Here is an 11806-nt window from a genome sequence, read left to right as displayed (position 1 = left end):
ATGGGCCCACAATTCATGTGACTTGTGGCCATTAGCGTTGCTTACTACGTAGTAGAACAGTTCGACTAACTGCATCAGGAAGGTAAACCCATCGAGGAGTTAGCTTAACGGCCAAAGCAGTTCAAGTCAACGGCAGGTCGGGTGCCCCTCTCTCCGCGTTACCAGGATTTTCTTTCGACATCGAAACAATCTACGTATTGAGCCTCCCAAGAAGGCCGATTCAACGGCTTCATTCGCTTTTACTGTAGTTGAAGGGAAGATTCTCATCTCGGATACTTGATTTCTGCTGGTTCTTTTCATTGCGGAGCTTTACTTCCCTCTGTTCTAATCACCCCACCCTTGCTACATTGCGCCGGGCGTCCTTGTTACAAATACGCCCACTCCGAACCGACTCACGCATTCTCCTTACCTACATTCGTTCGCTCACCAAAACAATAATACAAAATGGCGGGATTGCCGAAGAGAATCATAAAAGAGACGGAACGTCTCATGGCAGAGCCGTGAGTGCAGCGACAACCAGGTTTCTACGAGTCCAGTTGTCTAACCATTCATCTAGAGTACCGGGTATCAACGCAGTGCCTCATGAGGATAATCTTCGGTATTTCGATGTCACGATTCACGGACCTGCCCAATCCCCTTACGAAGGTACGAACGAGATGCATCGGTCATAGATGTCTGGAACGCGATCTAATCAGGCAATAGGTGGCATTTTCAGACTCGAACTCTTCCTCCCGGACGACTATCCCATGACGCCTCCAAAGATTCGCTTCCTTACAAAGATTTACCATCCCAATATCGATCGTTTGGGACGTATTTGCTTGGATGTTTTGAAGAGTATGTTTCCGACCTGGTTCTCCAATGCTTATGAAAGGGATGCTGGACTAACAACACGACAGACAACTGGTCTCCAGCTCTACAAATCCGCACAATTCTTCTCTCTATCCAAGCTTTACTCGGGGCTCCCAACCCGGACGATCCGCTCGCAAACGACGTTGCGCAAAGATGGAAAGAGGATGAACCGGCCGCTATCCAGACGGCCAAGGAGTGGACGCGAACCCATGCGATGGCTTAGAAAAGAAATAACGGGTAACTAAGTTAGTTAGGATGTTGGACATTTGGGCATCAGTATCTTTTGAACCGGAGAACAGACCAGCAGAAATTCTGAATCCACGAACAGCGCAAATGGCGCCTACGCAGCAGTGCTGAGGAAGGGGTCGGTATTTACTTCCTTCTTCAACGCCAGCACAGCTTTCCAACCTGATCGATCAATCACCATTGAATCTTATATTATTCTATATGTCATATGTCCGTTATGAATAGATATGCGCCTCATATTACCCTTTTCCAGGTTATTGTATCGTACTGAGAACTCGAAAAGTAAAAATTGCAAGGTGACAGATGAAGAGAGCATGTCAAATTCCTCTTATGACAATTCACAATATTTCCATGCGTGATGTTGTTCAATTTTGTTTTGTCTGATCTATCTGAGGAATGTAGACAGGGCTAGCGGGCCGCTATTTATAAAAAGGGCAGCCGCCATCACGTGACGGATTTAGCGAGTTAGCGCGCACCACAATTGATATCATCACGGGTAGCCACTACCACCAAGAAAAAAGGACCGTCTCGACTTTTCGACCAACACTTCAACCCGCCAAACGACAAATCGACCGGTAACGCATCTCCAGCATTCAAGATGCGTACCTACGACGACTCTTTCTCCGGCCAGAAGATCTACCCTGGAAAGGTGCGTTGCGTTTATCCATTTTCGAGAGATTTCGAGAGATCTCGAGCGATCGGATCGAGAGAATGTTGAAGAAGGGCATGATGATTATGGAATCGCATCGATTTTCGCTTCAGTATCATCTTTCGTCATGTACATCTTTCGATCGCTTGAACGCTTATTATCTCGAATACGGAGTGGCTTTGATACAATGGAAATATACTAATATTCTTTCGATATACAGGGTAAGCTGTACATCCGCGGCGACAGCAAGATCTTCCGCTTCCAGAATGGAAAGTCCGAGTCCCTCTTCCTCCAGCGCAAGAACCCTCGCCGCATTTCCTGGACCATCCTTTACCGTCGCCAACACCGCAAGGGTATCTCTGAAGTCAGTATTCTTCCTTCGCATCTGCGAGTTGTTTTTTAAGGCACACCAGGGGATCTGAGGGAATGAGATGCGACCTGTGGAGGTGCTTTTCAGAGGAATCAACTTCATACGGGCCATCTCATTCTCAAGAATGATTCACAATTACGACGAACCGATGGATATGGATATGAATATGGATATATGCTGACGGAATGAAAACAGGAAGTTGCCAAGAAGCGTACCCGTCGTGCCGTTAAGTCCCAACGTGGTATTGTCGGTGCTTCCCTTGATGTGATCAAGGAACGACGAAGCCAGCGCCCCGAGGCCCGTGCCGCCGCTCGCCAACAGGCTATCAAGGACGCCAAGGAGAAGAAGGCTGCTTCCGAGAGCAAGAAGAAGGCTGAGAAGGCCAAGTCCGCTGCCAGCGCCGCTGCCGGCAAGGCCCGTATCCAGAGCAAGCAGGGTGCCAAGGGTGCTCCTATCAAGGTCCAGGCCAAGTCCCGATAAATGTTGAAGTTGACGCTTGGGATGGAAAGGTTTACGACGGACGGAGCGGAATGTTTTCTCAAACCCTAGAGCGCTTCATTTTTCTATAGGAACAAAAAATTGGGGTTTGCTTTACTGGGATTCTTCTTTTTTTTCTTGCCACATGTTTTTATCTGGAGCTGGACTGTGTTTCCATGTTATTCAATGAATAAATAACAAAACAAAAAGGGAAAGGGAACATGTTATCAAGCATCAACAATGCCGTGCTACGATCCGTCGTCTCGTCATTTGCATCTGGATGGAGAGGGTATTTTCCAGAAGTAATGTAGATACTCTTTACTGTTCCGATGCATTGGATAGGCATATAATGATGAACGATTAATCCGTTCCAGTTAATAGTATGATTGGGAGGTATCTACTAGGAAGGACTAAGTGGATAGCAGGAATATACATGTATTAGTACGATAACTATAGTAGTTCTTCTATGTGGCCTGTTATCCCAACAGACCAGTGTATCCCTCAATGTTAAAAAAACCCCCCTCCCTTTCCCAGACAGCAACGAAACCAAAATTAAAATACATGCTTATAGATAGCGGTGCCGCAGGCCTTTTTTAATGTACAAGGACGGAGAGAACGCAGGAATAAATGCAGACACAACAACAATGATCACTGACTGCGTTATCAGTAGTAGTGCGCCATCTCGAGACCAGCACGCTTGAAGCCGCATTTGATATAGAAGCCCTCGTTAACTTCGGAGCAGTCGAGAATTGTCTAAGATATGATGTTAGTAACTACTCCAACTAGGAAGGGGGAAGGAGATTGCATACCTTATAACACCCAACCTTCTCTGCAATATAATCTAGCGTCTGAATAATCCTCAACCCCAGCTTCTTCCCCTGCTGATCCTGCGCAACCGCGATATCCTCAATATGGCCCACAAGACCCAGGGCATGAATGAATTTCCGCTCAACAATCAAACTTCCCGTGCCTACAATTTTGCCGGCCCCGTCACAGATGACAATCATGTAATACTCGTCGTTGCGTTTGTAGAGGTAGTCATATCGCTCGTTCCACATGGACTCTGATATATCGCCTACTGTGGTCAGGACGCGCAGCACGTCGAGGTATCCGAGGTGGAAGTCGGAGCGGCGCAGGGGTCGGGCGGTGTAGCCTTCTGGGAGAATGGAGAGGATTTCGGGGGAGATGAGGGAGGCGGAGAACAATGGCTCTTCTTTATCTTCTGTTGTTACATTTTCCAGTTGTTGTGAGAGTTTTTGGATGGTGCCGTTGGATGCGCTGTGAGCGTTGTTGCCGTTCATTGTTGCTGTGGCATCAGTCTCGCTGGTGGTGTGGAGTAGGTTTGTCGATTCGATGCCGTTGGAGGCCGGGACCGAGTAGAGGTCGGTTGTCATTGTGAAATCGATTGATAGAAAAGAAATAATTCAATTGATTTGAACGCGAGAAAAACCGAATGAGGTCGAAGGGTCAAAATGTCGAATCGAAAGAAGGGGCTTTGTTGTGCTGAGGGGTGAGACAGTCGAGCTAGAAGGCTAAACGTAAAACAGTGGGTGTGGGTCACAGCCAGGCTCAACGCAAAACAACCACTTTTTGCCGAGTCGAAGAAATAATTGAGAGAGGGAGAGAGAGTGTGTGTGTGATTTGAACAAGTTAATCTTAAAAACCGATGGGGGGGGGGGGGGGGGGGGGGGAAAGGGGAAACAGAATGTCTCACAGGCGATATTTAGTTATCTGAACCAGCTTTGTTGTTGTACTTTATTTAGTCTTCGGAGTACACAGATCTAGCACGGACCATACCGTATTTGCTGCTATTTTGAGCTCGGCTCAGCCACTGCCTTACCAGGGGTACGACGTGCTCTGTAACTAATCACTAACTATCCCTACAACAAGGCGGATTGATGCCCTGTACACTATTTTATACTTCGTCCTCCGTATGCAATTGTCATTTAAATTAAAAATACATTGTATGCTCATCTACATCTGGCTACACCAATAGATGCTTTTATATATACCGCCCATCTATTTCTTCTCCTTGGGGCTAATCATCAACTCAGGGCGCACGTACTTGTCAAAGTCCTCTTCGCTAAGAGCCTTGAGCTCCATGGCGCTTGCCTTCAAGGTGAGACCCTTCTTGTGTGCGTTCTTGGCGACCTTGGAGGCCATGTCGTATCCAATAATGGGGTTAAGGCAAGTGACAAGCATGAGGCTAGATGCGAATTAGTTGTTGTAGTACTAAACGGAGAGCAATAAACATACCTTTCGTGGAGAAGAGAGTCGATGCGCTTCTCGTCAGCTTCCAAACCGTGGACAAGGTTCGTCTCAAAGCTGGCCATGCCATCAGCCAAGATACGAATGCTGTGGAGGAGGTTGCGGATCATGACAGGCTTGAACACATTCAGTTCGAATTGACCGTTCATGCCGGAGATGGTGGTAGCAACGTGGTTGCCCATGACTTGAGCGCAAACCATGGTCAAGGATTCACACTGGGTAGGGTTGACCTTTCCAGGCATGATGGACGAACCAGGCTCGTTCTCAGGGAGGCGGAGCTCTCCAAGACCGCAACGAGGACCAGATCCGAGATAACGGATATCCTGAGCAATCTTGAACAAAGATGTGGCAAGAGTGTTCAAAGATCCAGATGCCTCGGTGATGGCGTCGTGCGCAGCCAAGACTTCAAACTTGTTAGGGGCAGTCTTGAACTCGGTTCCGGCAAGCTTGGAGATCTCAGCAGCCACTTCCTCGTCAAAGCCCTTGAAAGTGTTCAAGCCAGTGCCAACAGCGGTACCACCCTGTGCGAGAAGACGGAGGTCAGGGATGGTGTTCTCAATGCGCTTGATGTTGCTGTCGAGCTGGGCAACATAGCCGGAGAACTCCTGACCGAGGGTAAGTGGGGTGGCATCTTGCAAGTGGGTACGACCAATCTTGATAATGTGGTTGAAAGCCTCAACCTTGGCCTGAAGGGCATCACGCAGGCTCTTCAATGAAGGGAGCAAAGTGCGCTCGAGCTCAAGGACGGCGGCAATGTGCATAACAGTAGGGAAAGAGTCGTTGGAAGAAGCGGACATGTTAACATGGTCGTTAGGGTGAACGGGCTTCTTGCTACCCTTCTGTCCCCCAAGAATCTCAATAGCGCGGTTCGAGATGACCTCGTTAGCGTTCATGTTGGATTGGGTACCGGAGCCGGTTTGCCAGACGACGAGAGGGAAGTGATCAAGGAGCTTGCCCTCGGCAACTTCGGCGGCAGCTTGTTGAATGGCCTCTCCGACCTTGGGGTCTACTATTCGTTAGTATCATGGCCTACTTCCAAGCACCCGGAGTTTCCGGAGTTCGTACCAAGCCCGTATTTCATGTTGACGGCAGCAGCGGCACCCTTGAGAATACCGAAAGCCTTGACGACGGGAGGAGGCATGCGGTCCTGAGGCTGATTGATCTTGAAGTTGCCCAGCGAGCTGTATAGAAACTCAATCAGTATGTTATCCCATAAAATTGTTCAATCCACGACGTACCGCTGAGTCTGGGCACCCCAGTACTTGTCATCGGCGACCTATATAACATTCCTCAATCAGTCGTTGTCCAGTCATGCATTGTCACAGCGACTCGAACCTCGATCTCGCCAAAGGCGTCGGTTTCAATGCGAGTGTTGGCGGCCTGTGATAACAGTTGCGAGTCAGCATGATTCCAAAAATGCGCCTCCATTTCAAAGCTCTGGCGCAAGCTCCCAACATCGACGAACTCACCATTCTTGCGGATGAAGCGAAACTCCTCAAGTTCGAGATAGACTGAAGACGAGTGTATTGGGAGACTCGCGCACTGGTGACAGAAGAGAATTGTGAAGCACGAGTGGGGGTAGAGAGACCGGTGACGCGGGGAATACTGGTTGCAGCTCGCGCAGCATGTGCCAAAGTTCGGACCGATACCCGAGATGCCATGGTTCTGTATGTGCTCTTTCTCTATGTTGTAGGGGCCAATTAAAGCGGAGATTGAAATTAAATAGATTAAAAGGATGCCAATTGCCGTTAGCAAAGCAATTGGGAGTAGAGAAAGAGGGAAAGAGACACAAAGAGGCGAGTATAAATTGAAGGAGGAAGATGTTGTTTCTTTTTTTCCATCTCGTGCTCTTTCCCCAACAGCCTCGTTGCCGGATTCTTCCGTGGCTCCGGTATTTTCGTACAAAAGTTACTACTATATTATACAGTGCGAGAAATCTGTAATTACTGTATGTTACAACAAATCATGACTAAACATGGCATATCCGATGGTCCTCATCCGAACATGACTTCGGAACGCCATCAACACTCCGCGAAAATGAGAGATACATTCAACACTCCAAAGACTACTACAGGTTCTCTCCTCTGAAACAGAATGGACAATGAGTATGGTACAAAGGGTGGCCATATATTCAATCACTTCCACACTACACGACCTACATAGTCGAGTTCCCCAGAGGGAGAAGTGCATTTTGGCTGTAAGGAGAGATGGTAAGATTTTGTTGTTTGAGGGAAGTTACTTGCTACAAGCTTTCTTCTTCTTCTTCTTCAGCTGAACAATGTATCACATTCTCAACTTCTGATTGGACGGAGCTCCGGAGTTGAAGGTATTTCGGAACTACCTAGGTAATAAGCTTTCTGCATACGAACGTACAATGCCTCCTTCATGGGCGCGATTGATTTATATAGAGTGATACACTTTCTGGAGGCCTAGTCTGGAAGACCAAATTCAACGAAATATATTCGCATTGATTGTATCTAGTAGCTTTCCAAGGTATATATACAACATTGCTATATGCAAGTAGAAAACATTGAACCATATTCACGAGTTGTCCAGCGCATGGAGAGCCTCAGATAGCGTAATGACATGAAGTCCCATTTTAGGTAGAAGAATGTTAAGCATCACGTTAGCGACTGATTCGGCCTGATCAACCGGAAATTCCAACACACTGTCCCCTATAACATAGAGCTCATAATCTAGATCGAACAACCGATATATAGCAGCCATGACAACACCAGATAGACTTAAACCAGACTTTATACTAACGTTAGAAGACTTGTTCGAAATGTCACATAGGAGATAACGTATAATAACAACAGTCTTGATATTCTGCGCTTTCAAGATTTGCTCCAAAGCACTCCCCGTCTTAGCGGATCACCGAGTCTTCTGCAAAATGAGATCCTTCTCATCAACCTTGAAAGCATCACAAATCTGCGCTTCAGAAGAACCTTTCCTAAACTCCCCAAAGGGGGTAATCAGTCTAGCAAATGGCGAGTCAGGTGCTACTTCACGCTGGTTAGGGCTAAATGAAAGCGTAGAAAATACTGTAAGAGGGCGGGGTGTCTTGAGATGTACGGCGTCGTTCCATTTAATGCAGTTCGTAATCATAGCTGGGCCCTCTGGTGTGTCTTTAACTGCGTTGATGAGGATTGTCGTCCAGTCCAAGTTGAGGATGGCATAATTGCTGCCGAAGCTAAGGGAGCTGTTTGGTGTTGACATGATTCAAGCTGATATATGCGAGGGGTAAATTGTGAAATGAGATTTTGGTTCAAATTAAAAAGTGATTTCTGTGGTCCTGTGCATATAACTTTCAAAAATCAAGATACCATCAGACTTTGGTGATATGACCACTCGTGCTGAGCGCGGAGGGTACATGTGGATTTTTCAAGCAGATCTACTTGTTCCAGTGGCTATAGGACCAGTAATCGGAGGCGCAATTGCTGGGTCATTGGGATGGAAGGCCATATTTTGGTTCTTGACAATTTATAGCGGTGTATTTCTTTGCTTGCTGATTTTTTTGTTGCCAGAGACGTTGCGCTCGATTGTCAAGAATGGCAGTCAGTTACCATCGAACTTGTTGATGCGGTATCCATTAAAAGTCTATCAGAAGACCAGCAAAGTTGAATGGCAAAAAGCAACAGTAGGTGATCAATCAGCACCCAAGAAACACGTTGATGTCATAGGACCGCTACGAATACTGTTGAGCAACCATGCGGCGCCCACCATCATCTTTCTTGCTGTCTACTGCGCAGTTTGGCAAATGAGCACCACCGCCATGTCATCTCTTTTCAAGACTCGGTACGGTCTAACCGAGATTCAAATCGGATTGACCTTCATTGCGAATGGTGTTGGATCAATGGTTGGAACCTTGATAACAGGCAAGATCCTTGACAAAGATTACCGCCGCGTCAAGGCGAAATATGAGTCTTCCCTGGACTCCGAACGCGGAGAGAGTAGGCAAGAAGAAGACTTTCCCCTGGAAAAAGCTCGTCTGAGACTTGTACCTACTTTCTCTCTTCTGCAATGTCTTTCTATCCTTCTGTTCGGCTGGACAATACAGTATCCCCACAAGGTTCATATTGCGGTCCCTATTGTGTCAACTTTTATAACGGGCTGGACCGCTGTTTCAACACAATCTCTTATCATGTCTTATTTAGTGGATATTTTTCATGATAGGAGCGCAGCGGCCGGTGCTAGTCTGAATCTTGCGAGGTGTTTGTTCGCCGCTGGGGGGACGAGTTTCGTCATGCCGATGATTAATGGTGTTGGAGTTGGAGTGGCATTTACTATTTGTGCTGCTGTTCAAGTTGTGGCATTGGTAGGCCCATTGGTTCAATACAAGTTTGCTACTGGATGGAGGCGGGAGGAAAACCGAGATAGTTTTCCTCTCCATCGTAGTGAAAAAGAAGATGTCTTAGGGCTAGGGCACATACTTTCGAAGCCCTACGATAAGAACATCGTGAACTACCGTACACTCACACTTCTAACTGCGGGAGCACTGTGCCTCTTTCCTCATTTACCTGGTGCATTCTGTCAGGTTCCCCTTCTTTTCACCATTTGGATGTTCCACTATAGATGCCATAGTCGCCTCAAACTCAAACTCCATGTCTACCGACGACGCACGCCCGTCAAAGCGTGCTCGACAGGCTTGCGAGCCATGCCGGTGAGTCGTGTGCCGCACTCACTCGATGCTCTTTTCCTGTGTATTTGACAGCATCATTTTGTTCTGATTGTGACTATTCCAGCCGAAAAAAAGTCAAGATGCCCTGGTGAACGGCCTATTTGTTCGTATTGTGAGCGTCTGGGCCAGCATTGTGAGTATGCTGATGTAGCCGATGAAGGATCCGACTTTGTTAGGAAGATGGTGAGATCATCCCCCCTCTTTTTCCTGGGCTATTATATCAATGGATGGATGATTCTAATATTGATATATTATAGGAGGAAACGCATGGCTGACATAGAAAGTAGGCTGGAAGCCATGATGGACCGCTTCGAGTAGGCAGATAAAGCCATATTCTAGCAAGATAGCTAAGTCCTTCTGCTGACTCCTGATAGTCGGGAGTCTGTTCGATCTATCATACCGTCCTCGAGAGCAACTTTTCGGAATAGGCCAGCTTACTCTGAACCTGTTGAGGACATGTCAGACCAAGAATCCATCTTTCGGTGAATCTCCTTCCTGAGGTTTCAATTGAGCTTTCATGACTGACGTTCGGCTCCCCAAGAAATAAACAAGCACTTCTGTCCGCCTCGCGCCTCTTCTTGACTTACTGCAACTACCAGCCACTTCCGTTATTCCATCCCGAAAGCTTCTTTGCTTCTCTTGATGCTCGCGATACTGAACTTCTAGATGCAATTCAAGCTCTAGCATTAAGGTTCAGTGATGAAGGGATTACAGATCCTAATATCGAGCAACAAATTAGACTTCGAACGGAAAGCTGTCGCAAACGAGTTATGGAGCGTGTTGCCGATGGAACCATAGAGCTGAGCACATTGCAATCCTTATGCCTGCTTATTCTGATTGAATACACGGGTATTGCGACCGACTCCTCCCTAATTCATATTATCATTTACTAACTTTCTTTCCAAGCTGGGAATATGATCCGAGCTGGCACCAATTTGAAGCTTGCTAGTTACCTGCTCAAAAGCCTGAAGCCGAACTGTTCGGAAATGCCGAGAAACTTGGAAAAGGTGAGAGATGAAGTTGAGCTTTACCACAGGAGCATTCATATACTTTGCAATTTGCTTGATGACCCCTCTCAGCTGAGTGTAACTGCGCCTGGAAATCTACCGTACGGGTTTCCCCTGCAAGAACAAAGGGGATTCTCGGAACCAAAAGGAGATAATGGTTTGATTGCTCATGCCATCCGCCTCAGTGATGTATGGAAATTAGCAAGAATATACGCTAGCACTCGCATTGATCAGGAATCTGCTCCTCCCTGGTCTCCACAATCAGACTGTTCAATCATCACATTCAGCCATATGGAGACGGAGAGTAAAACTCCGCTCAAATATAGACTGCATGCTAGCCGATTTCCAGACACATCGCCCGCGGATCTAATGGCAAAAAGGGAATATTGGGGCCCTTGGCTCTTCTTCCAACTAGCTTGGCATGCTATACCTTGCATTCTCAATCATCCATTGTTACTCTCGATACGCCTGAAGAACTTTCGACATACAATGCCGCAGTCTTTCTTGCGAAACTCCTTTGGGCAGATTACTCTACACACAGGCTGGATCTTGTATTTTGTTGACCTGCTCGAAACAAAGCAATACGAAATCTTAGATCCGACGTTGAGTCAGTGTGTAGCAATCGTTGCGACAATCTATCTGCAGCACAGTTTTGTTGACGAGCTGACATTCAGAGAAAAAGCACAAGCCGGATTTGAGAAGTGCATGAGATTCCTACGGCGAATGGCATTGAGATGGCCTCATATTAAAAGACAGGTACGAAATCTGCAGCAATTGAGAGATAGTTTCTCTGCCAGTGACGTACAACAACAACAACAACAAGACCCGACCTTACAACCCACACATGGCTCGGGCCGTCAGTGGCTTTACAACGTTAGTCTGCTAAGTCAAATACTTGAATGCAATAATGCTGGCCAGGCTTACGATTCGCCGGGGGACATTTTCGGTCCAGTTCTCGCCAGAGATAGAGCTGCCTATGCTTCCACCACGGCTAACATCACACCGGATCCAGATTTTACTTTTATCGGAGTACGAGGAATCTCGGGGCATAAGACCGTTGCCAAAGAGGCGGCAACTTACCCACCAGATCAGCTGCAACCACAAATCGATCTGGATATGTACCATGTTTTACCCAGTGCGCCTATTGACCTGTCCAATTTGATGGGCAATGGACATGTCCCCATGTGCCCTATTTAGGGTCAAGGTTGATAGTTCCAGTCGTATTAGTTAATGCTTACTCTCTTCTCCCACTTGTGAGC

At 47.0% G+C, this 11806-nt stretch overlaps 6 protein-coding genes across 6 annotated transcripts; 3 read left to right on the top strand and 3 right to left on the bottom strand.

Moving 5' to 3' along the window:
* Positions 1 to 444: 444 nt before the first annotated feature.
* On the top strand, positions 445 to 1072 carry EYB26_000294 (uncharacterized protein; the record flags this gene model as incomplete). The annotated part of the gene is made up of 4 exons (XM_054259611.1): positions 445 to 500; positions 557 to 645; positions 703 to 834; positions 897 to 1072. The coding sequence occupies 4 exons, from the start codon at positions 445 to 447 to the stop codon at positions 1070 to 1072; spliced, it is 453 nt and encodes a 150-aa protein (XP_054115586.1).
* A 621-nt stretch (positions 1073 to 1693) lies between these two features.
* Positions 1694 to 2594, top strand: EYB26_000293 (uncharacterized protein; the record flags this gene model as incomplete). Its single annotated transcript, XM_054259610.1, has 3 exons — positions 1694 to 1744; positions 1965 to 2108; positions 2310 to 2594. The coding sequence occupies 3 exons, from the start codon at positions 1694 to 1696 to the stop codon at positions 2592 to 2594; spliced, it is 480 nt and encodes a 159-aa protein (XP_054115585.1).
* A 660-nt stretch (positions 2595 to 3254) lies between these two features.
* Positions 3255 to 3985, bottom strand: EYB26_000292 (uncharacterized protein; the record flags this gene model as incomplete). Its single annotated transcript, XM_054259609.1, has 2 exons — positions 3255 to 3344; positions 3401 to 3985. 2 exons carry the CDS (start codon positions 3983 to 3985, stop codon positions 3255 to 3257), a joined length of 675 nt encoding a protein of 224 aa, XP_054115584.1.
* A 625-nt stretch (positions 3986 to 4610) lies between these two features.
* Positions 4611 to 6520, bottom strand: EYB26_000291 (uncharacterized protein; the record flags this gene model as incomplete). The annotated part of the gene is made up of 6 exons (XM_054259608.1): positions 4611 to 4797; positions 4848 to 5865; positions 5925 to 6040; positions 6098 to 6135; positions 6195 to 6239; positions 6329 to 6520. 6 exons carry the CDS (start codon positions 6518 to 6520, stop codon positions 4611 to 4613), a joined length of 1596 nt encoding a protein of 531 aa, XP_054115583.1.
* Positions 6521 to 7733: 1213 nt separating this feature from the next.
* On the bottom strand, positions 7734 to 8078 carry EYB26_000290 (uncharacterized protein; the record flags this gene model as incomplete). Its single annotated transcript, XM_054259607.1, has 1 exon — positions 7734 to 8078. The coding sequence occupies one exon, from the start codon at positions 8076 to 8078 to the stop codon at positions 7734 to 7736; it is 345 nt and encodes a 114-aa protein (XP_054115582.1).
* Positions 8079 to 8202: 124 nt separating this feature from the next.
* Positions 8203 to 11744, top strand: EYB26_000289 (uncharacterized protein; the record flags this gene model as incomplete). The annotated part of the gene is made up of 6 exons (XM_054259606.1): positions 8203 to 9382; positions 9435 to 9522; positions 9798 to 9854; positions 9915 to 10022; positions 10082 to 10389; positions 10447 to 11744. The coding sequence occupies 6 exons, from the start codon at positions 8203 to 8205 to the stop codon at positions 11742 to 11744; spliced, it is 3039 nt and encodes a 1012-aa protein (XP_054115581.1).
* Positions 11745 to 11806: the final 62 nt, after the last annotated feature.

The sequence above is a fragment of the Talaromyces marneffei genome, chromosome 1, assembly GCF_009556855.1.
Source record: "Talaromyces marneffei chromosome 1, complete sequence".
NCBI lineage: Eukaryota > Fungi > Ascomycota > Eurotiomycetes > Eurotiales > Trichocomaceae > Talaromyces > Talaromyces marneffei.
Note: the sequence above shows the minus strand (reverse complement) of the source record. Positions and strands in the feature narration are given on the sequence as shown.